This window comes from Galeopterus variegatus, unplaced genomic scaffold, assembly GCF_000696425.1.
Source record: "Galeopterus variegatus unplaced genomic scaffold, G_variegatus-3.0.2 Scaffold263, whole genome shotgun sequence".
Taxonomy (NCBI): domain Eukaryota; kingdom Metazoa; phylum Chordata; class Mammalia; order Dermoptera; family Cynocephalidae; genus Galeopterus; species Galeopterus variegatus.
Window position 1 is genome coordinate 46,575 of NW_007726374.1, and position 24,739 is coordinate 71,313.

Here is a 24,739-nt window from a genome sequence, read left to right on the forward strand (position 1 = left end):
GAATACATAGGTCTTCCAAGGAATAGGACTTCTGTAAAATGAAAATGAGGCCTGGTTTCCCTCAGATAGGAGGCCTATTTTATTTCCTTTCCTTAAATAAAAAAGAAAAGAGCAGCAGTTTTGTGAGATCCCGTACCAATTCAAGTTTTAAACAAAGCAAAATAATCCACATGTCTGTAACTGCAGGAGACCAGAATAATTTTAAAAGGCAGGTGACTTTTCTAGCAAAGCTTACACAGTGTGGGTTAGGCTAGCTCATCTTCATCACAAAGCAAAAGGAAAAAAAAAAAAAAAGCAAACTTTTTCCTTTTCTTTTTTTTTTTTTAAGCAGCAACATAACTCGCTAGCTCAGCAAATGTTTTTCCCTATTATAGTCTGAAAAAAACACGACTTGGAGGTCCTCTTTACCACTGGCCCTTCCTCCCGCCTCCGCCTCCGACTCCGACTGTACCATTAAACCCTAGATGCTGGGGTGACTGAAAAAGATAGGGAATAAATCAGTAATTGTCAAAAACTTTTCCCCCACTTTATGCATGGCAGCATTTCTGCTTTCTTTTAAGTTAATAATAATAATCAGATCAGGAGTTTGCTCTGCTTGGGAGGTTACTGCAAGAGTGAGCATTGAACTTTGGACTACAGCTGACAGATGAGGTAAACAACAGGACTATAAATATCCATTTCTTGCTGTGGCTTTGTGGAGCTGCAGTAGCAAAGCAAAGAGAAAGGAAGCAGGCCTGTTGGAAGGGGTTGTGTAAGTAGAAAATTTTGTTTCCTAATACTTGATTGTGTAAGTAGGAACTTTGTTTTCCAATTCTTGATTCTTTTAAAGTTTGATAAATTTTCTGTTTTTGAGTCTGAGAAAATGTGTTTTTTTTCTTTAGAATAGATTAAGAAAAAAGATGGGTGAAAGAAATAAAAATGATAGAAAAGAAAAAGAACAAGAGTCTGAACTTGAGTGTGGTGGGTGAAGATTCCAGTGGGCATATCTGACAGTGTTTATTGATTTCTGCCCTGCTCTAGAGCAGGGGAAGCCGAAGAAATCTAACACTTTCACTTTGCAAAATGCTGTCGTGTTATAGAGGCAATATGTTTACATTTAGTTATTCACACTGAAATGTAGAGTGAAAGCAAACAGGAAATAAACAGGGGAAAAGCCCCATATATTTGAAGAGCAGAGACCGAAACATGCTAATTCCACATGTTGTAAAAATGTCCAAGGACATTATGGGCAGTTTCAGAAAAAAAGGGACCGTGTCGCGGCTTGAGGGAGAGTAGGTTTGGTCCCCCGTGCAGAAGTGGTTACCCTTAAAGGAGTTAAAACCCGTGTCACAATCAGGTGGTCTGTGATTAAGTGCATAGTTTTGTAGTTAAGAAAGGGAGCTTTCGGATAAATGAGGGGCTTTCAGCTGCTGAAGTTCAAAGGAAGAGGATGGAGAAAGTTTTTGCATACCCTGACTTTTAATGGGGAATTTTAAACAAATATAGGTCTGTATGTGATTTTGTAATCGAACAGTGGTGAGATTACTGCAGTTTACTGCAGTACTTTCCAATTTCATTGCGTCAGATTCCCAGTAAATCCTGTTTTGGTATTTATTTTCACTATTTTTATATAGTTGTCTGATAGCTATAATTATACTCAAAAGTTTATTATGTAAAAATGATTTTAAGAAAACACAATCAAACAGCCTATTGATTTGTATTGACAGAAGAAATCTGAAAGTGTGAACTCTGTAATCCACTACCCTCTGCCAATGGCTTATTTTTCTATTGAAAATCTAAACGAGGGAAATGAATGAAATAGTCTTTTGAAACTCTGTGTGTGCTGTATGGCAAACTGAGGGTACCAAGTGCTGAATTTATGTTGAAGGTTCTGTTACTACTGAATTTATTGTCTAGAAAATAGGAGAAATCTAGCCATCCTATTAAAAAATTAAATAGCTTAAATGATTTTGATGTTCTCGTTGCTATCCTACGACATAGGATATAGTTATTATAAGGTGACCCATCTAAAAACTATCAATATATTGCAATAGTTAAGATTAGGTTGTTTTGGATTTGATGGCACTGTTTTGAATCCAGTCTCTCTTATGACTTACTATCTGTGTCATTGTAGACAAGATGCCTTAAACTTTCTCTTAGCTGTAGTTTCCTCAACTGCAAAAGGGGATAATGGTCACACAGTTGTAAGGATTAACTGACACAGAATATAAAAGTACTTAGAGCCTCCTGCTTATACTTCTACAAATGCTTAATAAGTGGTAGCTATAATAAGGATAAGTTTATTAACAATGGAGATAGCATCCTAAGGAAATTTCCTAAATTTAGTCCAAACATATCTTCATCTTTTTTAAATATTAGAATTTTAAAAATATTAGAATAGTCAGGATGGCCTTAATAAGACATTTAATTTATCCTCTCTTCTTCCTCTTCATCTCTCTCTCGTTCTATTTCTCTCTTCCTTTAGTTAAGCTTTTACCAAGATATCCCATATATTACATTGTATAATGTTGAATATACTAATTATCCTGATTTGTGAATAACATATTCCATACAGGTATTGATATTCAATGCTGTACCTCACAGATATGTACAATCAACCATGTTTTGATAGTAATAACAATTAAAAAAACCATATAGTTAAGAATTTTGAGGTGTTAAATAATGTGAAAAGTAATTAGGTTTAAAAAATTCTTGTCTATATCTACCAGTACTTTAGAGCCTAAATCAATCTGATTTTAGCTTTTCTACTCCCCTCTTAATTCTGGGCTCATTCTAGATAACTTATCATTAGCTCTCATCACCCCTCCAAAAAATGTTTTTCTTTTTCTTTTTTTTTTAATCTCAAATCAGTGCCAAAAAATGCACCGATGGCCTAGTTCTCGAATTTTGTCCTGATCTTTCGCCACAGACTCTTATATCAATTTGAGGCTGAATTACCTCTGTGGATTTCTTTTTGCTCATCTCTGCTGAATGTGTTCCTTTTTTCACCACCTCTCTACAACTCACTCTTTCTTTGTTGTTTTTTTGTTCCTCTTTGCTGAGAGAGCTAGCCCTAGTGTTGGGGATATTTCTGGTCAGATATTGAACATTTTGACTTCCCTGCTCAGAGGGGGCATCTTTTTACCAAAGAATATGCTGCCTAGTTACAGGAACTTCCTGAAAGTACTGGTAGCCAATAAATAGACAAATTGAGTGTAGGTTTTGGTGAGTCTTCAGTGGTACAGGGGACAGTGATTTGTGATATTTCTCCTTGGTCAGGTTTTTTCCCCTTGGTCATATTTATTTTGGGTGTGTTAATAACGTTATGGCAGGCAGTTTTATAACTGAAGAGATTTAAATCCTTTAATATTAATACAGATTTAGACTTTAAGGAATAAGAGAAACAGAAGGGAGCCATACCCAAGATATGTGTGAATATAGAAGGTTTGCACCTGAAAAGCGAAGGGCCCAACATGAGCCTCATTCATGTTGGTCCATCATCCTTGCTGCTACCTCTTTCTTTCTGGGTTCTCTTTCTGTGCTGGCTCTTTTTATTTCTGGTTAGAACCCATACTTACCCTTTCCTTCCTTCGATTGGTTGAGGACAGAAAGACCAGTCAGGACTTGGTGTGTCTCCAATACAAGTCAGATTGTGTTTGCAGACTGTTACTTGGTTACATAAATGACAGTCTGAACATTTTTCTAAACATGTATCTTTTCCTAGAGAAATGCTTGGCTGCCTGATCAGGCAGATTTCCACAGCATGCTTACTAGAATATCTTGCTAAGCCAGATAGTTAAGAGACACTTTGACAACTCCCCTGCCTCTGGCTGATCCCTTCCCCTTAAAGGAAGATTTAGTGCGGGGAAGCCAATTGTAATGAGCCCAACAACACAGAGACAGAATCCACAGTCTTGATAAGTATAGTAAGTAGAATTATACCTGCTGGATTTATAGAAATTCATAGTTATGACTGTGAACTTATCTATGAAGAAGACTGACAGGTTCTCTCTTTTACAGGACCCAGCAATGTGGCGAAGCCTGGGGCTTGCCCTGGCTCTCTGTTTCCTCCCCTGGGGAGGAACAGAGAGCCAGGGCCAAAGCTCCTATTGTAAGCAACCCCCAACCTGGAGCATAGGAGAACAGAATCCAATGCTGAACTCCTATGGTTCAGTGACCGTGGTTGCTCTTCTTCAAGCCAGCTGATACGTGTGCATTCTGCAGGCATCCGGGTAAGATAGTTTTTGTGTGGTTTAGGATATCTTAAGGGGAAAGCTATTAGATACATACATACATATGTACATAAAACATAATAAAAATAGAAACAATATGCTTATCGAATCACATTTTTTGAAAGACTGTATGTGTTTGCATAGAACATATTGGAAGAGAAGTCTAGGAGGATATATACTAAAATGTTTGTAGTGGTTTTCCTGGGGTTATGGGAATTTTTTTTCTTTTTGTGGACCTATATTTTATAACTTCCTACTAAATATGCATTACTTGTGCATTGAAAATATTCTAAAATGTACTCCTGCAAATGAATAAGTTACTCCAGTATAAGAAGGCAAAGAAGAGTGTTTTGCCAGAGTAGAACGAACACTAGACTTGCTACTAAGGGTCCTGGGTCATTTAAGAAATACAAGTGGTCTTCAAAAAGTTTGCAGAAATATATGTATTATTTTTTATTTCCATTTTGCCACGAACTTTTTGAACTATCCTCATATATATCAAAAATATTTGTTGGCTTGTTCACAAGATATTCATTAGGTAGAATTCTATGTATACGTAAGATGACCTTACTTCATAGGGCTAATTTGAGGATTAAAAGAGCTAATGTTTGTGTAGGTATTTAGCATAAGGTTTTAACTGAGCACAGGTTTTAAATAGTTCTAGAAATGAAAGTTTCATAGTATTTTACCACAATATAAAGAACAGGTGTAGGTCAGTCAAAAATAGTAAGAAGGAGAGTTTTATGTAAAAAAAATAAAATAGACTGGGAAGGAAGAGAGAAGAAACCACTAATCAAATTGGATGTAATGATTCATTTTATGCATTTTTCCCCAAATATTTTAGATTGGAAGACCTGAGAGTAAAACTGGAGAAAGAAGGATATTTTAATATTTCCTATGCTATTGTTAATCATCAAGGAATCTCTTCTCAATTACAATATATACATCTTAAAAATAAGGTTTCAGAGCATATTCCTGTTTATCAACAAGAAGAAACCCAAACAGATGTCTGGACTCTTTTAAATGGAGACAAAAATGACTTCCTCATATATGACAGGTGTGTACACACACATACACACACACAAACATACCCCAAATTAAAAGATACCTGCTTTGTACTTATTTATTTACTTATCATTTTTTCCCACCACATGTAGCAATCTTTATACAATGCCATATGTCCATCCTCATCTCATATAATGTCTCTTTAAACACTTAGAAGTGAAAACCACTTTCTTTTTAATATTTCTGAAATTGTTTTCTTGAAAGTAAGCCATGCAAAAGAGTTATCATTCTAATAGAGAAATAAAGAAAATTAACTATACATTTTTTGCCATGTAAATTGGCATTCTGGTTAAATAAAAAGAAAGATCAGTTTGTACATCATGTACTTCTAACCTAAGTATTTTGCAGATGAATAACCACACTTCACAGACCATACCTGCTTATCTGTAATCTAATTAATAATTTTAAGGCTACAAACCTGAGTTTCTGAACTTTAAAGTGTATTAATCATTTAAGTATGATGTGCATGAATCTGCTTTTGATTCCATGAACAAATAAAACATTCATATTTTGAGGGAACCTCAATACATATATTATTTGCCACTTCAAACATTCTTTGTGCTCTGATTTCTCTTTGCTCTTCAGAGTCTGGTGAGCCAGACTTTGCCTAGGCCTAACCCCTACTTGGTCTTACAGTAAATATATTTTTTTGATATTACATTTCATTATTTTGGGCCTCCAAAATTCTAATTTAGTCAGGTCCAAAGTACTGTATAACCCTCTGATAGTCACATAACACCATATATACTGGGTAAAATGTAGGCAAGGAGGACATTTCAATTCCACCATTTCTGAGAATGCCAAGTGTTATAATTCCAATTCCTTTACTGTGCTGAAATTTTTGTTGCATCAGATATATATTTAAATAAATGGGCTACTGGCCCAGGCTTGGAGATTCTTTTGCTGTGATGTGATTTCTTGTGTGGAATTTGTGCTACCTTAGTAGTTATGAAATGCTAATGTGATTTGCAAAGCCTAATTTATAAGTTAGTTGTTTGGGTGCTGGTAGGATGTATAAATCAGTTAAAAATTGTATTTGACCAAGTCACAATGACTATACTACACATTTTTGATATTATTTAGTGACATATCTATAATATTTCAAAATGCTAGTATTAGACTCATTGTAGTCATGCTATGACCTGACCTGGTATATAGTGCTCACTTGTAGACTCCATCCAATGAAATTTACTGATTGTGTGAAAGGGTCTTAGTTATAAAACCATTAAACCTATAATACCTACCCAAAACCATGCTGGAGAAGGGTCATGATACAGAAAATATTGTAATGACATTGCATTTGTCTTTTCTTTTAGATGTGGCCGTCTAGTATATTATCTTGGTTTGCCTTATTCCTACCTAAGTCTCCCATATGTAGAAGAAGCCATTAAGATTGCTTACTGTGAAAAGAAATGTGGAAACTGCGATCTCATGGTATTTTTCTCAATTATTTTTTTTCTGGGAGAAAAGAGGAAATCTTTCAAGAGCTATCTAAATAAGTTAGCGTTTTATGATAAATTAGCCAATCGATGTTTTTGTTGGTGTACTAAAAATAACAATACTTTTTATAATTATACACATTTCCAGTTATGTGATACATACTTTAAAACATCTTTTAAAGGTCTGTATTGTTGCCTTTATCTAGAAGCGTTTTCTAAAATAAAAATCAATGTAGATCATACATTTCAATTACTGCCAAATGATGTTACATAATTGCTCAAAGAATTTAGTCAACACTAAAACAATATTATTGTAGTAACCCGAATATGTTCACACAAGAACATAGTAATAGAAAGCTTACCCATGGCATTTACCTGCAATAAAATTGGGGCTAGATAACTACTTAATTTATCAAGGATGCAAGACTGTCAGCTTTTTCGTGAAGCCCTTATACTGTCTGCCCATTCTGCAGTTTGAATTGCTGCATTAACTTCAAAATGGAATGTTTTCTACTCATTACTGATATTTCTTTTCTAACAGCCATGAAAATTTTCCTTGTTAGAAGCACTATACTTAATTTTTTTAATAAAAAAGATATTCAAAGAATTGATTTTAATTTGTATTAACTAGACTTCTTATCCCTTCATATAAAAAAGAAAAACAATTCTGAACAATGTTTCCTTGGTAGGGCAGATTGGAAAAATTTGAACTCAGGCTTAAAAACAATTCTGAACTTTATTTGTGACCTATACTTCCTTCACAATCTTTCCAGCACTAAATAAAGCTATCTCAAATTTTAACGAATCATTTAATTAATTTACTTAGTTGTTAAGGAGCACAGCAGGTTAATTACTCTAGTTATGTCCTTTTAATGATTAGAATAAAAAATCCTCACACACTTCAATCTTCTTAATAACCCTATGAGGGTTTATTTTACTGCTTTTAAAGATGAGGAGTCTGAAGTAATGGAAATAAAGTACTAACTAAATGTCTAATATACACTAAGTACTTCACAAATGCTAGCTGTATTGTTTCCTTATATTTGGGGATTATTTCTGTATTTCTCATTTGTGCAAATGCCTGATAAATATATCTCACTGAATTGAAAAAAGGCAAAACCAATTCCGATAATATGTTTAAAATTTATAACCATCTCTAAATAAGAATAATATACTATATGTATCTGACATGCCAAATCAGATTAGAGTCCTTCTATTTCATTGTCACCTAGAAGCTATCAATTATATGACATATTATTTTATGTACTGTTAAAAAATGCTGCCAATTAAAGTAGGATGCAATGGTAAGACACCATCAATAGTAGGATACATTTTAATTTTAGAGATATCAAAATGTGCAAAAATATGCATTACAGAATCAGTGAAATATAGTAATTTTTTTGAAGTTAATTAGACTAATACCATCGCTACCTGTGTTTGCTTAATCACTGAATACTTAGCACATTACATAGTGTATTTTAAATATTTATCAAATTGTTTATATGTTCATAACCAAATACTACTTAGTTCTCATTTAGAAGTAATTCAGAAATAACCCCAAAACATACCACTTAGTAATTATAAGCTAAAATTCAATGGAATTCATAAACTTTCAAAACCTTCAAAACATGGAACCACACTACATAGTGAGTCTTTGGGTTCTGAAGTTGATTTTGTACTTTTATTTACAAATCAACTTTAGGTTGAGGTTTAATATTATGTTGCTATACTTATAGGCTTTGAGTCTGTGATTTGTGGGTAACACAAAGCAGTAAAGACTTTCAGTAAATTAAAGAACTAGTATCATACAGAATGGACTATTCTGTTCAGTGGGAAACAGACAGTAATTTGCTACTTTCAGCTGACAGCAACACAGTAAGGACACATTAGCAAAGCTTTGGTGAAGTTCAAAACATTTCCTGGCATAGGCTGAAGTATGAAAAACTACCAGTTTTCAGCAGAATTTATTGGCATTTTTGAATTATCATAGAGAAATTAGTGTGCTTCAGAATACAGTATTACATCAGATACATTGTTGACACAGGTGTGAAATGTTCCATGTAGGTTAGTTGTTTCTAAGATTTGATACTTGGTTGACTTTACTGCAATCTAAGTTCTTTTAGCCAGTTTACTTAGTTTTTCTTCCACAGATATAAATACAATGGTTTAGCTTTCTCTTTAAGCCTTTAATAAAAAGTCCAGGTGTTGAGACTACCATTGGACTCTTTTCTCATTGATATGATGCTAGAAAAACAAAGCCAGCTCTATCCTAATAACTATTTGGAATTTCATGTAACGTAGCTCTACAAATCATTTTTTATGCAATCCTGCTAAATCTATAAATGTGTTGATAAATGATTTATAAATTTGTTCCAGACTCCCAAAGATGAAGACTTTTGTAAAAATGTATCTTTGGCAACTGTGGAAAAAACAACAGAGGCTCCACAGCCACATCACCATCACAAGCATCATCACAAACATGGGCATCAACATCTTGGAAGCGGTCACCTTTCAGAGAATCAGCAACTAGGAGCACCAGATACTCCTCCACATTTCCCTCCTTCAGCCCTTCATCACCACCATAAGCACAAGGGTCAACATAGGCAGGGTCACCCAGAGAGCTGAGAGATGCCAGAAAGTGAAGGTTTACAACTTTCACTTCTACAAAAGAAGCTCTGTCGAAAGAGATGCATAAATCAGTTACGCTGCAAGTTGCCCAAAGATTCAGATTTGGCTCCTAGTAGCTGTTGCTGTCACTGTCGACATCTGATATTTGAAAAAACAGGGTCTGCAATCACCTGACAGTGTACAGAAAACCTCCCATCTTTGTGTAGCTGACAGGGACTTTGGGCAGAGGAGAATGTCATTGAATCTTGTCAATGACGTCGGCCTCCTGCTGTCTGACAAAGTCAGCAGCTTATGCCTACAGAAGCCAGCACCAATTGAAGCTGAAATATTAAGGCGAAAAAATGAAAATGACCTTCAAATTAAATACTTAAAATAGGATATACTCCCCAAGTCATTCTAGACACAATTTCATTTCCACTATTTTTATTAGTGAGCCAAAAATAGAAATTGGATTTCTACAAACATGGAGAAATTTACTAGATTGACTTCCAAATTTCAAATTTTATGTCATTGAAATTTTAACCCAAACCAAATTTTCATTATGAAGCAACTGAAAGGTGATTGTGGCTTTTGGATAATATGTCTTTCTTTTTCTTTTTCCGGCATTCTACTTGCATTAATGAGAACAGAAACATAAACTATGACCTAGGGGTTTCTGCTGGATAGTTAGCAATTTAGAATGGAGAAAGAACAACAAAGACATGTTTTCCACTTTTTCTTTACTTAACTCTCAAAACAATATTATCTTTGTTTTTTTAATCTTACATTTTTAACTGATTAAATCTTTACTTAACACATGAATATTTTGCTAGAAAAGCATATATGACTACATCTTAAATATCCACTTTTTTGTATCCATGACTCATATCTTGATTTTTACTATTACATGTGATTAAAGCCTTTGTATTTTGTTTTCTTTACCTAGCATAGTATCACACTCTTCTAAAATTTCAGTGGCTATTTTGAAAGATGTAAGGCGAAAGATAAAGGAATGTTGTCTATCTCTAGACTGCTTAGAGAGTATTTCCATAATTAATGATGGTACTATAGGTAAACCAATCCCTATAAACCTGAACTCCTTTATGGTTAATACTATTAAGCAAGAGTGCAGTTCAGAATTGGCTAAGGTGTGGATTTTTCTAAATAAACTCAATATAAAAAGTTTAAAGCTGTCTCTTTTTTTGTTATTATTTAGGCAGTATGCTTATATTGAAAAGAGAAGAAAATTTTTCAATTGCTTTTAAAGAAATTAAAGAGCAACTAATGAATTTGCTATACTCAAAACCATCTACGCTTAAGATGAGAATCTTTGCCAACAGAAAGGCGTTGCTCCAAATCACAAATGGTATTACGAAGAATTGCAATCTCCTTGTTTTTTTCTTCTTGAACATGTTGAAGCTTCTAAATGAAGCAGAAAAAAATTTGTTAGTGCAATTCAGAAATAATAAGATTAAGTACAAGGAACAACAAAACAACAACAACAAAATATACTTCTGCTTTACCAAAGTATTAAAAAGGATACCTTATTTTGAAAGGTTTATAATTTCAGTTTTGTGGGACTTAAGGGGGTGAAATTGGCATTAGAATAAAAAAAACCCCATTAGATATATTGTTAATAAATATTAGATAAGTTTTATAAAAACACACTAAGAAAACTTATTTTCTTACGCAACAATCTTGGGGGAAAAACTCACATACCCTTCTGTAGATACTTTGCGTCAAAACAGTTGAATCCGCATATGGCTTTGACTTAGTTTGAACTCTTGCTAGTTTGGCATCAAACTGAACCAAGTTTAAAAAGAAAGTTATTGAGAACATTCTAGCTAAACAATTAGAAACAATTTCTATAAATCTAAGTATCTAAGTAAAATCTGTGATATCCTTTGACATTATCTGTAACTTAAGTGTATTCTCTGTATAGTAGACAATAGAAAAATATGTAACAAACAATTTTTAAGAAAGAGCAACGAACACTCAAATAAGATTGACCCTAATTGAATGGTAAAATCACCCAGGGAGCTTTTTAAAACTACCAAATGCCCGGGCACTATCTTAGAAATTCTGGGGTGCAGCTAGCATCATCACTTTCTTAAAACATCAGGTGATCTTATTGTGAAGTCAAAGGTTGAGAATCTAGTTTAACTTAAAAATAGATAAAAATATTTTCATATTACCATAAGTGTACTTTTGTAAAGAAAATGTAGTATAAGCAACAGTCACCCCTCTTTAGAAACTCTGAGGCTGAATAGTAGAATTTGGGTATGATTTTGCTGATTTAGTTTGAACTCTTGTTGGTTTAAGTTAAACTGAATCAGGTTAAAAAAATTCTCAGGCTGTTCTCACAGGCCAATTTTTTTTTGCACAATATTCCATTGTAATTCTTCCCTTCAGATTTAGTTTAATGTAGCCTCTCTGAGGACTAAGAATAAATTCTCTGTGAGATTGTATTCTGGTGGGGAGAAAAATGGATAGTTACAAAGATGACAAATAACAAAGAATTCTGCATACTATTCAAATAACAGACTTGGGTTAAACCAATGACAGGGCCCAGATGACAAAAAAAAAAAAAATGGAAATTCCCAACCAGTGGATTAAAAGTTGGTGGTAGATCTTGAAATATGGCCTACTATATTTTACTTGGCCACCCAGCCCTCTCTGAGACTTGTGATTACATTTGTCCACTAGGCGGTGGCGGCAGCAGCAGCAGCAGCAGCAGCAGCAAAGAGCCTCGAAAGGTGACATTTGTCACCTTTCTGTCCAGTGATTATGCATGGTACCTCACCAAGCACTCGAGGCATACCAAAATTTTAGGAAAATGAATAGTAAGTTACTTTACTAAGACCTGTGAATTAGACTGAGAATGATAAATGCTGGTGAGGTTAGGGAGAAAAAGGAACTCTCATACACTGTTGGTGGGACTACAAAAACTGGTGCAGCCTTTATGGAAAATGGTATGGGGGTTCCTCAAACAATTACAGATAGATCTACCATATGACCCAGCTTTTCCAGTGCTGGGAATATACCCAGAGGAATGGAAATCATCATGCTGAAGGGATACCTGTACTCCAATGTTTACTGCAGCAGTATTTACAATAGCCAAGAGTTGGAACCAGCCCAAATGTCCATCATCAGATGAGTGGCTAAGGAAAATGTGATATATCTACATAATGGAATACTATTCTGCTATAAAAAAGAATGAAATATTACAATTCTCAGAAACATGGATGGACTTAGAGAACATTATATTAAGTGAAATAAGCCAGGCCCAGAAAGAGAAATACCACATGTTCTCACTTATTTGTGGGAGCTAAAAATAAAAAAGTAAATAAACATACAAACAAATAAATGGGGTGGGGAGGTGGGGGAAGAAGACACAATGATCTCAACAATTCTTTGAACTTGTTAAGACGGAACAGATATGATGTTGATAGGGGGAAGCGGGGAGAGGGAAGTGGGAAAGAGGAATTGGTAAAGGGACACGAAAATCAACTACATTGTACATTGACAAAATAATAAAAGAAAAAGACCTGTGAACTCTTACAACATAAGGTAAAGTGGGAGTCGGGGTGGGGAGAAGCAATAGAAGAATGATGGAAAGGGAGAGTGGTAAAATCTAGAAAAAACTTTAAAGGACAAATATTTTGTCAAAATATCAATATCTGTGAGATTCTGATATCTGATTAACCAACTGAAAAGGCTTTTGAGTAAACAGCTGGTGGCTCAGCCTTTGAGATGCCCTGTTTATAGTCCCTTTTACAATTTTTTTAAAGGAATTTGGTTAGTTTGCCCCTAGAATATATGTTTTTCCAGAAATTTATTAGAGAGAAATTTGTCTCTTTTTATCCCAAGTAAAGCAAAAGGAATTTCTAGTTGGTTTACCAGGGATTCACAATATCTGCTGGGGAGAAAGTAATGTTAAGGATTAGAAACATTCTCCCCATGCTGGAATGATACTTTTATGAAGTCTGACTGACTAAACTGTAAAATGCAGGTAACCCCTGAGTCATCTGTCCCCACTCTCAGAGGAAATGACAATTCCTGGAAACCAGGACTGTTTGAACAACTGAAGAGTCCCACCTTCAGGTCAAGTGCTGAATGACAGTGTAGCTGACAGTTGTGTGGTTGACCATTGCATCTGATGGAAAATAAGCATGGGCAAAGTCCTCTCACAGAATTGTTTCTAGTTCTGAAATTTATCTCACTGTGATGAAAAACATTCAAAATATGGTTTAGACCAAGGAATGTATCCTCAAGTTTAGCAGACCCTTAAACACCCACCTCTAGCTGTAGTTTGATTATTTCATTTTGTTTTTCTTTTTCTTGATTTCTTAACTTGGCATTTAATTCTGAAATTTCCATCTCCTTTTTCTCCATTAGTTCTTTGTGCTTTTCTTCATTTAATTCAACTGAAAAAACACAAAAATATAAAAAATTCATTCATTTAGCATTTCAAAAATATTATAAGGTTATATTTCATTAGTATTTAAAACAATTCACAAGAAAGTAAGTTCTGTTAATAAGATATATTTTAGAATTGTTTATGTGTAGGGTACCTTTTATATATTTCGGACAAGACCCTGCATAATGTTTGAAACACATAGGTTGCTCATCAAATGCTTTTGAATGAGTAAACTAATTTGTACTCTTAAACATCAATGGCCTAGAAAATAAATGGCACATTCAATGGTTAAGGAGGGACACAAAACCTGGGTTCCTAGGTATAGAGGACCCAAGCTACTAGATGACTCTAGAGCTACATCAAGCCCCCGCTATACTGTTGCAAATGATCAGACCTCTCTCGTGTTCACATCAAGTCTTTATGCTTCATCAAATTACTCTTCTCTCAACTTCCTTGTTCCTGTTAATGACACTAGGCCATTTAGGACAGGAACCTCAAGGAAATCTTTGATTTTAAAGAGAAAAGAAAGAGTGAATTAGTCTACAAGCCCCACAGATAGGGCTTCCTAACTACCTCATGTAGATATTTAGATAATTGATTTTTAACCTTTTCCAGTATTTGCATTTAGGCTGTAAATTTATCTATAAACGCAGATTTAGCTATGTCCCACAATTTTTGATATATAATGCTTTCTACATAATTTAGTTCAAAGTATTTTCTAATTTCATTTGGGATTTCTGCCTTGGTCCATAGGTTATTCAGAAATAATTTTCAGATGTATGAGTGGTCTTCAAAAAGTTCACGAAAAGATTCATATTATCTTTTAATTCCATTTTTCCATGAACTTTTTGAAGTACTCTTGTGTAGAGATCTAGTCACCTGTATTTTATCAAGTTTTCCTTAGTTGCAATGCAGTCAAAGAACCTACTCTGTATGACTTCAGATCTTTGAAATGTGTTGAAATTTGTTTCTTGGTTCATGATATGGTCAACTTTCTTAAATGTTCCACACACACTTGAAAATAATGCATTCTCTGCATTTATTGAGTATAGTGTTATCTATATATATATCAATTAGTACCTGTTTGTCAATTTTGTTGTTTAAATTGTCCATATTATTATTGATTTTGCATGTTTGTATGTAGTTTTTTTTTTTAACCACCAAAAGAGGTGCATTCAAATCTCTTACTACAATTGTGAATTTGTCTTTTTCTCCTACTGGTTTTGCCATTTTTTGCTTCATATATTTAAAACCACGTTATTTAGTACATATAAATTTAGAATTGATTTTATATCTTCCTGGTGGATTGAACATTTAATCATGAAATATCCATTCTTATTTCTAGTATTGCTTTTCACCTTAAAGAATACTTTGTCAAATATTAATATAGCTATGCCAGCTTTGTGTTGGCTACCATTCGCACGGTATATCCTTTTCCATCTCTTACTTTAAATCTTTCTATCTTTATATTTTAGATGTTTCTCTTAAAAGCAGAATATTAGCAGAATTTAATTTTTATCCAATCTGACAATCTTTGTCTTTTAATTAGAACATTTAATCAAGTTTTATTTAATGCATTTGCTAATATATTTGGGTTTAAATATACCAGTTTATTATATACTATGTTCATTTCTCTATCTTATCTTGCCTTCTTTTGGGCTGAGTAACTATTTCTATTACTCTTTTTCTCCTCTGTTAGCTCAATAGTCATTAGCTTGATATATATTCTTTTATTCCTCCTTTAGCGGTTACCCTAGTGATTACAACATGCATACCTGATTTATTAGAATAGAATGAAATTAGTACTTTTACCACTTAATAAGCATTGAATCCCCCAAGTTTTATGTATCAGAAACTTGATCATTACCTTGACTGTTTAGACTTTGGGAAATCCTTTTATGGTTATTGAAAGGTGGGGCCTTCTAAGGACCATGCCCTAATGAATGGATTAATAATGGTGGTCATGTGTGTGGTTCTGAGGGCTTTAAAAGGAGAACACGTGAGAGTCTCTCTCTCTCTGCTTCCACCATCTTGCAATGTGATACCCTGTGTGCCTGAAGCCACCACCAGGGAAAACCATCACCAGATGTGTTCCCTGTACCTTGAGCTTCCCAGTCTCAAAAAATGTAAGCAATAAATTTTCTTTCCTTACAAATTACCTAGTTTTAGGTATTTTGTTATAAGCAAAAGAAACAGACTAATACACCGCTTTATGGACATTATAAGAATATTATAACACTTTAACTCGATTTACTCTCCCTCTATCTCTGGTGGTTTTGTATTATGTTAACTCAGCTAAATTAGAACTATGTTCCTCAGAATTCCCTTTCCTGTGTGATTCTAAGTTAGATTTGGCCACAAGAGAAATATGCACAAGATTTGAAATGTGGAAGTAAGGCAGAAACTAATTTGCTCTGAAGGTCAGTGTAGGATGCTAGGCAATGTTGCAGTTCACACAGGGTATTGCTTATCTTCTGGCTCACCAAATTAGCAGCTATTATTTTCTGAACGTCAGTGTAGAACACCGGGAAATGTTGCAATTCATGCAAATTTGTTGCTTTGCGTTGCTTCGCCCCCCACGGATTTGTCACCCCACTTCCCCTGGGTGACGGAGATGCAAAGGATTACTCAAAGCCCATCTCTTCTGAGTAGTGAGAGGCCCCAAAGTGGTTAATCTCCTGGAACCCTCAAGAGAGAGGCATTCCTTCCTTGGGAAATTAATGCCGAATTGGGGTTCTCTTCCTGTATTTATTTTCCAGACCAGGAAGTTACAGGAAGAGAACAAAGGTGGGTTATAGTTTAACAGTATAGGCTGGTAACTTTCAGTGAAACAAGCCAGATGACATTCCAGTAAGGCAATTAAGTGATCCTATCAACAACAGTTTGATCTTAGCAAACATTCCTTCTTAACAGCAATTTCTCAGTATTTTTACATAACAATCAGTAACTAGTCTGTCTTTGAGCCAGCAACCTACTGTGCCACGATCTTTATCTTGCAACAGAGACTTATACCCTGAGGGAAATTTCCAGTCCTCCACAAGGTCAATATTTGAAACTACAAGGCTTTGGAAAACCAGGCCCTGTGAAGTACATATGCTTTATAGTATATTGCACACAAGTTGTCACTGATCACTGGCTCACTTTACTAACATGGAGAAGCATTTGGTTCCACAGCTTCATAAGCTCCTACCAGACTTCTTTTAGCTGCTATGAGTACCAGGCCAGATGTCCTTGCAGCTCCATGGCAAAGGCACCATCTTTTCCTGTAAGTTGCCATGTAATCAAGGTTGGAAGTCATAAGAAAGATGCAGTTTCCTCACTCTTTCCAACTTCACATCCAGTTTTTATCTCTAAGGCCTTTCTAATTGCAGCAACTTTAGGCTCAATACTAGATGCAGAGACAACAGCCTTCTGTAGACTTCAGTACCAATTTCTGTGTCTCATATGCTCTTTATGGTATATGTTATCTTCTTGACTTTTCCTGCCTCATGTTAGACATTTCTGATCTACCCTTCAGCTTACTAATTCTATCTTCAGTTGTATCTAATTGGCTATTAAACTCATACACTAAAATTTTAGTTTTAGTTATTGTGTTTTTAGTACTCAGATTTTCATATATTTTTTTTATTATGGTTTTCAGTTCTCCATCAAAATTCCCAGTTGAGAACTTTAATTCCCCGATTATATTAATCAGAGTTATTGTAAATTCCATACCTGATAATGCTATTATCTCGATCATAATTGGATCTACATTCATTTTCTTTTTAAAAATGTATAATTGATCTTTCTTAGGTTGTTTTCATTTTTAAAATCAGGTTTACTGAAGCATAATGTATATACAGCAAAATCTCTTTTGAGATATATAATTTGATGAGTTTTGGCAAACATATGCAATAACCTAACTACCACAAGAATAAAAAAATAGAATTTCTCAACACCTTATAAAGAGTTCTTGTGCCCCTTTGCAATCCATCTCTTTACTGGTACACTGTAAACATTGATCTTACTTTTGTCAGTATAATTTTCCCTTTTTCCAGAAGGTCATATAAACAGAATCATATGGTATATAGCCTTTTGGGTCTGGCTTCTTTCATTTACCATAATGCTTTTGAAGTGATCATATTGCTGAACTTATCAGCAGTTTGTTCCCTTCTATTACTGAGTAATATCCATTGTATGGCTGTACCATGATTTGTTTATCTATTTACCAGTGCATGGATTTGCTTGACTCCAGTTTGGGGCCATTATGAATAAAGTTGCTATAAATACTCACAAGCAGGTCTTTGTGTGGACATATGCTTTGATTTCTCTTGGGTAAATATCCAAGAATGGGATTGCTGGGTCATAGGGTATGTGTTATGTGGTGGCCATGAAAATGAGCCTCTCAGATATCAGGGAGTCTCGCTGATCACTGCCCCAGCTCTTGCACTCTGAAATCCATTATTACCTTTGAGCTGAGGCCATGTTTCCATGATTCGCAACCAGTCAATGACAGAGTGTGGAAGGGACACTAAGGTGCGCCAATTCCTGGGGGATGTGGGAATCTTTCACAGTTGAATTTGAATCAAGGATTCCCCACTGTCTTTGCTTAAACTTTCTTAGAACTGCACTTAGAACTGTCTAGGACTTTTATAAAAAAAAAATCCAACCTTCTTTGCTTCTCTCTTTCATAGGGATAGACCTGACTTGTGGACTGACAGTTCACCCAGCTTTCTCTAGCTCCCTTCCTATTACCTCTCATAAGCATTTTCCCCAATAAGTCTCTTGGATGTCTGATCCCATCTTGGTGTTTCCTTCTTGGAAAACCTGAACTAGCATAAGAATACAGATAAAATGGGTTTCTGATATTGGCCCAATTACCACTTTGTGGGCAATGAAGAAACTTTCTTTAGTGGTATGCGAAGTACTGGCAGTTCCTAGTATACAATGGGGTTCTGATTGCTACAGATTTCACCAGAAGTAATCTGGGGAAATGTTTTGGTGGTGGGGAATGCCTTGCAGGAGTGACAATTCAGGCTTTTTAAAGATGGATGGAAACAATGCCCACAAAGACAATAGAGTTGGCTAGTTACTGCTAAATTAAATTGACATCACTTGAGAAAGTGAGGGCTGATAACAAGAACATAAATATTTAAAGAATAAGTGGGAGAGCCAGAGGAACTCTTTGGTAGCTTACATACATGCTCTTTCCTCTGAAGAATGGCCACAGCTGACCAACAGAAAATTTAATAGAGTTGAAGAACTCCAGAAATGTTTAAATGCTTAGCCTAAACAGGTCTACCATGATAAAATTGGGACCCTGGTTGGGAAAACCTGAGATCCTGAAAAATAGTATAGGAACGTCTAGATGTGTCTCTGAGGATGGTGGCTCTGAAAATCTCTTTAAATACTTGGAGTTTTGTAAGGTATGAACTTTCCTTATAAGAGTATCACTTCCCTTGTGCTTACAGATGCTGCAGAGGTTCCTCTCAGAAGTTGCTCCTACCTCCTCTTTTGGCTGCCAGGCCAATAACTACGGGTGAGGCCCAGCCTAACCTGGCTGGGGGAATGCTGGGGTTGGAGCTGGGGCTGATAAGGGAGGAAAGTGATTCTACCTCAAAGGATCTGCAAGAATTATCTTGGTTGTAGCAATAAAACCTATATGAGTACCCCTGGGAATAGACTTTGATAGTGCTGGATCAAAGGAGACAGAAAGTAAGACTGGGTAAGCAAGAATTCATTGACTTGAAGCTACTCTTTAGGGACAAGGGATATAACACCCCAGCAAGGACCCCAGGAAATGGGACAAACGCTCTTGTGGAGTGGCCTTCAAGCTCTAGAGAAAGCCATGACCTAAGCTGAGTAAAGTGGAAATGCCCAAACTGCCCCGGCAGATAGTAGAGAAAGAAATAAGGAGACTGCAGAAAGTTGGCATGCTCAAATGGATACATTGTGTGAAAACCTACTAGAAGACACACTGTTAATCAGGACCATCAGAAATGTGCTGGTAAGAGGCAAACCAAAATCACCAAAAAGTTCAATGATCACTCTCCTCTGCAAGCCAGGGTTGATAGTAGAAGAGATGGTCACAGAGCTAGGCTCATTTAATATTCATGGAGATGAAGCCCTCCCACCACCACAAAGTAATAAAAGCCAGATGATAGTGCTTAACTGCCAAAAGCTAGGAGGCCACAATTACCACAATGACTAGGAAGGTCAGAGAACTGCCAAAGGGACTTGATCTGCAGAGAGTAGTAGAGATAGTTAATAAATGGGCAGCTGATTCTGCTTAACATCTACTCCAAAAAGACCCCCCCCCAAAACAAACAAAAAACCCCCCCAAAAAAACCAAGAATGGAGAAAAAGTAGGTGTCCCAAATCAAAAATCATCATTCCTTGCCCAGTTCCCAGACCTGAACCAATTTTTGGATCTGGAACCCATTGGCTGAAGATATGGTCAGGCCCCCGAGAAGGACGTACACTTAAACAACTCCTTTCCCTGGTGTCCCCTCAGAAAGAGAGTCCCACAGGAACCATGGAAGAGTTGCTACCTGAACCCATGTGGAGAAATAAACCTGTGTAGTACAGAGGATGGACTATGGTGGCCATGAAAATGCACCTTTCTGATCTCCAACTTCAGAGAGCATAATTGACTCACTGTTTTCATGACCATGTTTATGATGAGGCCATGCTTGCCGAGAGCTGCTTAGCCAATGACAGAGCTTGGTAAGGATACTAAAACAAGCTTATTCCTGAGAGTTGCGGGATTCCTTTGATGGGCCACTTTGGCTCAACGTTGCTAAAAATTCCCTAGGAATGTGTCACAGTCTAAGACTTCTCCTACCCAATATTCTTTCCTTTCTTTTCTTCTTCACATAGGTTAAACCTGCATCATAGACTCACAGCTCACTGAATCTCTCTCAGTTCCCAACTTGTCTACCCTCATAAATGTTTTCCTCAACAAATCTCTTGAATGTCCAATCCTGTCTTGGCATCTGCTCCTTAGAGGATCCAAATTAACTCACTGCATCTTTAACTTTAAAAGAAATTGTCAAACTATTTTTATAGTCCCACCAATAATGTATGAGAATTCCAGTTACTCCACATTCTTATCAACACCTGGCATTGATAGTTTTTAAAATTTTAGCTATTCTAAAAGGGGCAAGGTGGTATTTCATTGTAGTTTTAGTTTGCATCTCCTTACTGACTAATTATGCTGAACATGTTTTCACGTGCTTATTTTCCATCTGTATATCTCTGGGGTAGTATCTGTTCAAGTGTCTTGCCTACTTCCTTGTTGAGTTATTTGACTACTTATTGAATTGTTAGAATTCTTTATAGTTTATTGTCTTAACAGTGTTGAATGACAGAAATTAATAATTTTGATGAAGTTCAATTAAAATTTTTTTCCTTTATTGTTTGTACTTTTTGTTTCTTTCCAAGAATTTCTGCCTAACTCAAGGTCACAAAGATAATCTCTTATACTTCCTTTTAGTGGTTTTATAAGTATAGGTTTTACATTTAAACTTAACATGCATTTCAAGTTAATTTTTGCATGTGATGTGCATAAAGGTGGTCTCATTAAGGATGGTTTTTAATAACTGTATGAAACCAATTGACCTTCAACATAGCTCATGAGAGCTGCTTTACTTAAGGAAGAAAATTTCATTAGTGAAATTTTATTCAATATGCTCAGCACATAAATACAAAAATTATTAATTATATATTTTATATTAATTTTAAAAGGACACTAACTCTTTCACATTAGATAATATTAAGTGCTAGCACCACGAATCAAATTTAGGTATGTGTATTCACATCACATAAATATATAGAAAGGTGCAAAATCTAAAGTAAAGTGGTGTTGTAACACCAAGGTCAAGGATTCAGATTCCCTTACTGTCTAGCTGCCAAAAGAAAAAAAAAAAAGTCTAAAAGTAAAATGCATCAAGGCAGTGTTCATTCAAGAATATTGGCTATTATTGAGAAAAATTTAAATACACCTTTAAATTGTTTTATAATGTCTTAGAATTCAGTAAATTAAAAATAAAAAACTTACCTTTTTTCTTCATGTCCTGATAAAGTTTGCTTATTTCTATCTTATGTCCTTCCTCTTTGATTTTCATTTCAGTTACAAGTTTGGCAATCTTATTCTTATACTCCTGGAGATTAAAATATATATTCGTTTTTTAGATTTAAATATGTGCATACAACTTTTGATTAATTAGTTTTGATTAATTTTGTATGTATGTAATGAAGTGCTTATTTATATTTTTAGTTTTAATTTTTTACTTGACAAAAATAATATATATTTATGGTGTATAACATAATGTTTTGATATATGTATACATTGTGAAATGACTAAATCAAGCTAATTAGCATACCTATTACTTTGTATACTTATTTTTTTTTTCATGGTGAGAACATTTAAAATCTAGACTCTTTAGCAGTTTTTAAGTATATGATATGTTTTTATTAACTACAATAACCATGTTGTACATCTCCTGAACTTATTCCTTCTGCCTCACTGAAATTTTGTACCCTTTGACCAGTATCTCTCAAATCACTGGCTCCCTGCCCTGCCTCCCATAGCCCCTGCTAATCACCACTTTCCTCCCTGCTTCCATGAGTTCCACGAGAAAGACCAATTTCTGATCCAAGGAGATAAAACTCATATAGAAATAATGTCTTTTTATCTTTGCTTCCTAAATACTCATCACCAGTGTTTATCATATCACAGATGCTCAAAATATTTAGTTTAATTGTATGAATAAATGCCATTACAGCATTAAAATATGTTCAATATAAGCCGAAGCTATAGTTTAGAGCCAACAAAAGGCACTGTCCAATAGCTAGCAAGCTTATTCTAATGCAGGATGAGTTTATTGGAATGCGGGCTGAACTTCTGTTTCTGAAAATTACATAAATACTACTAATCTCAGAAGGAGGTTAAGCACTACCCATGGTAAGGGTTAGCTTTGTGAGGAGCTGTCTAGAGAAAGACGGATTTGGGATTTGTGAGGTCCTTGACAGCGGACTGAGTTTAGCTTCTTAGGCTGTTGAAGCATAGGGGTAATTTATTATGCTAAGAACAGGGAGAAGAGCATTGAGAATGGTGATAGAAGAGAAAGTCCTGCAAAGATAAACTTTATAATTTTGTCAGGGGTATGGTCCTACATAAAACAAACAAACAAACAAACAAAAACTACTTGCAGGCTCAAGATGTAGGTAAGAGAAAAGGAAAGTGGGAAGAAAAAAAGTTAAGTTGGATAGTAGGAAAAAGGCAATAATAAGGGCAAGAGGTCAAGAAAAGCCTCTAAACACCATAAAAGCGAGGACTCACCATTGTGTTCCCAACTCTTTGCATATATATCTTGATGTATATTTGTTGAATGAATTGGAGTGCCAATAATTATTTAGGTCAAAGCTCTTAGCCTAGACCAAGTGAACGGACTTTTGAGGGTCCATCAACTTTCTGAAATTTTATGCAAAAATTACACGTGTGCGTGTGCGTGTGCGACTTTGAACATTTTTCTCAGAGAGGGTTCAAACTTTCAATAGATATACAATGGCATTGAGGAGGTTAGAAAAAAAAAGGTCAAGATACACTGGCTTAAATGTACATAATAAAAAATAGAAACACATCCCTCTGGATTACCTCAGTTCAAGGGACATACTCTGGATTCCTATTTGTGCTACTTACTCTGCCAGGCAACTTGCAGAAATGGTCAAACCTACCCAGCCTCTTGGCTCTGATTAAAGCTGAGCATGTGAATACAGGGGTGAATCTTACAAATTACCATTTTCAGTATGTATGTATGCAGGTTTCTAGATGGGTAATTACAGAGTGGCTTTTATAAACTACTCCTGACTCAAATGGGTGCACTAAGCTGTTGCAGCTCTGAGAAACCACAAGAGATAAATTTATGTACCTTTTCATTCCCCACCCACTTTGCCACCTGAAGATGCCACCACTAAAGTGGAATGTTTCCATTTATTCAGTAAGACCCAGAATTTTCATTCCAGCCTCCAGGCATGAAGGCTATCCTAGTGTTTGGGATGAGCTGGGCTGTATCTCACTAGGTTCTTTCCCCCCATTTTAACCTATGGCAGCCCTAAGGAATTTATTCCCTACCTTTTTCTAAGGGAAAACAAATTACAAAAAATAAATAAACTCAGCCCCAATAAATTATATTTGGTTGCTTTTTTCCATTTTAACCTATGGCAGCCCTAAGGAATTTATTCCCTACCTTTTTCTAAGGAAAAACAAATTACAAAAAATAAATAAACTCAGCCCCAATAAATTATATTTGGTTGCTTTTTTCTCATTTGTGTTCTGGGAGCTTTAAATTCCAAGGATTGTATTCTGGTTTTATAAAACTTAAAGATTCTCTAAACACAAGTTACAAAAATCCTCCCAGTCCCACAAATGTTGCCATTAAGTACCTCCTGAGTTTATTCCTAGGTAGTGGTTCTCCATGAGTTTGTGATGTGTCTGGAGGTTTTGTACTAGTGAATCCTCATTGGATTGAGGTCATTTTTAGCTTGTTTTAGACAGCAGCTGATTAAGAAATTCAGAATCTTGGTCTGTGGCATTTTCTCTTTAACTTCCACCCCTCTGAAAATTAAATTTCTATAATGTTCTATACAAAGCAGTATTCTAGGGAATCCTCATTGGATTGAGGTCATTTTTAGCTTGTTTTAGACAGCAGCTGATTAAGAAATTCAGAATCTTGGTCTGTGGCATTTTCTTTTTAACTTCCACCCCTCTGAAAATTAAATTTCTATAATGTTCTATACAAAGCAGTATTCTAGGGCTTGAAGTTTTAGAAGGGAAAGGAGGTAAAATTGTCCTTACCTCAATTATAGCCTGACTTCGGGATCTATTGCTGAGCTCTAGAGTCAGGATATGGAAGGTGTCAGGACAGAATAAAGGAAAGAAGATAATGAAAGGGGGGAGATGATGGGATACATCCCAGAGATACTTGAACTACCTCAAAATTGGTGATGAGAAGCTA

At 35.3% G+C, this 24,739-nt stretch overlaps 2 protein-coding genes across 2 annotated transcripts in view; one reads left to right on the plus strand and one right to left on the minus strand.

Annotated features, from left to right (window-relative positions):
* Positions 1-647: 647 nt before the first annotated feature.
* Positions 648-10,511, plus strand: SEPP1 (selenoprotein P, plasma, 1). The gene is given in 5 exon segments (XM_008566693.1): positions 648-751; positions 4,000-4,211; positions 5,056-5,268; positions 6,593-6,710; positions 9,092-10,511. Coding segments are annotated over 4 exon segments (1,131 nt in total). The 5' UTR covers positions 648-751; positions 4,000-4,008; the 3' UTR covers positions 9,689-10,511.
* The window catches only part of CCDC152 (coiled-coil domain containing 152), a 44,071-nt gene continuing 29,387 nt past the window's right edge, over positions 10,056-24,739 (minus strand). The window contains exons 5-8 of the mRNA XM_008566691.1: positions 21,781-21,883; positions 13,622-13,749; positions 11,042-11,125; positions 10,056-10,744 (exon numbers count right to left, since the gene is read on the minus strand). Coding sequence (XP_008564913.1) covers positions 10,622-10,744; positions 11,042-11,125; positions 13,622-13,749; positions 21,781-21,883 — 438 coding nt within the window. The 3' untranslated portion in view covers positions 10,056-10,621. The remainder of the gene's footprint in view (positions 10,745-11,041; positions 11,126-13,621; positions 13,750-21,780; positions 21,884-24,739) is intronic.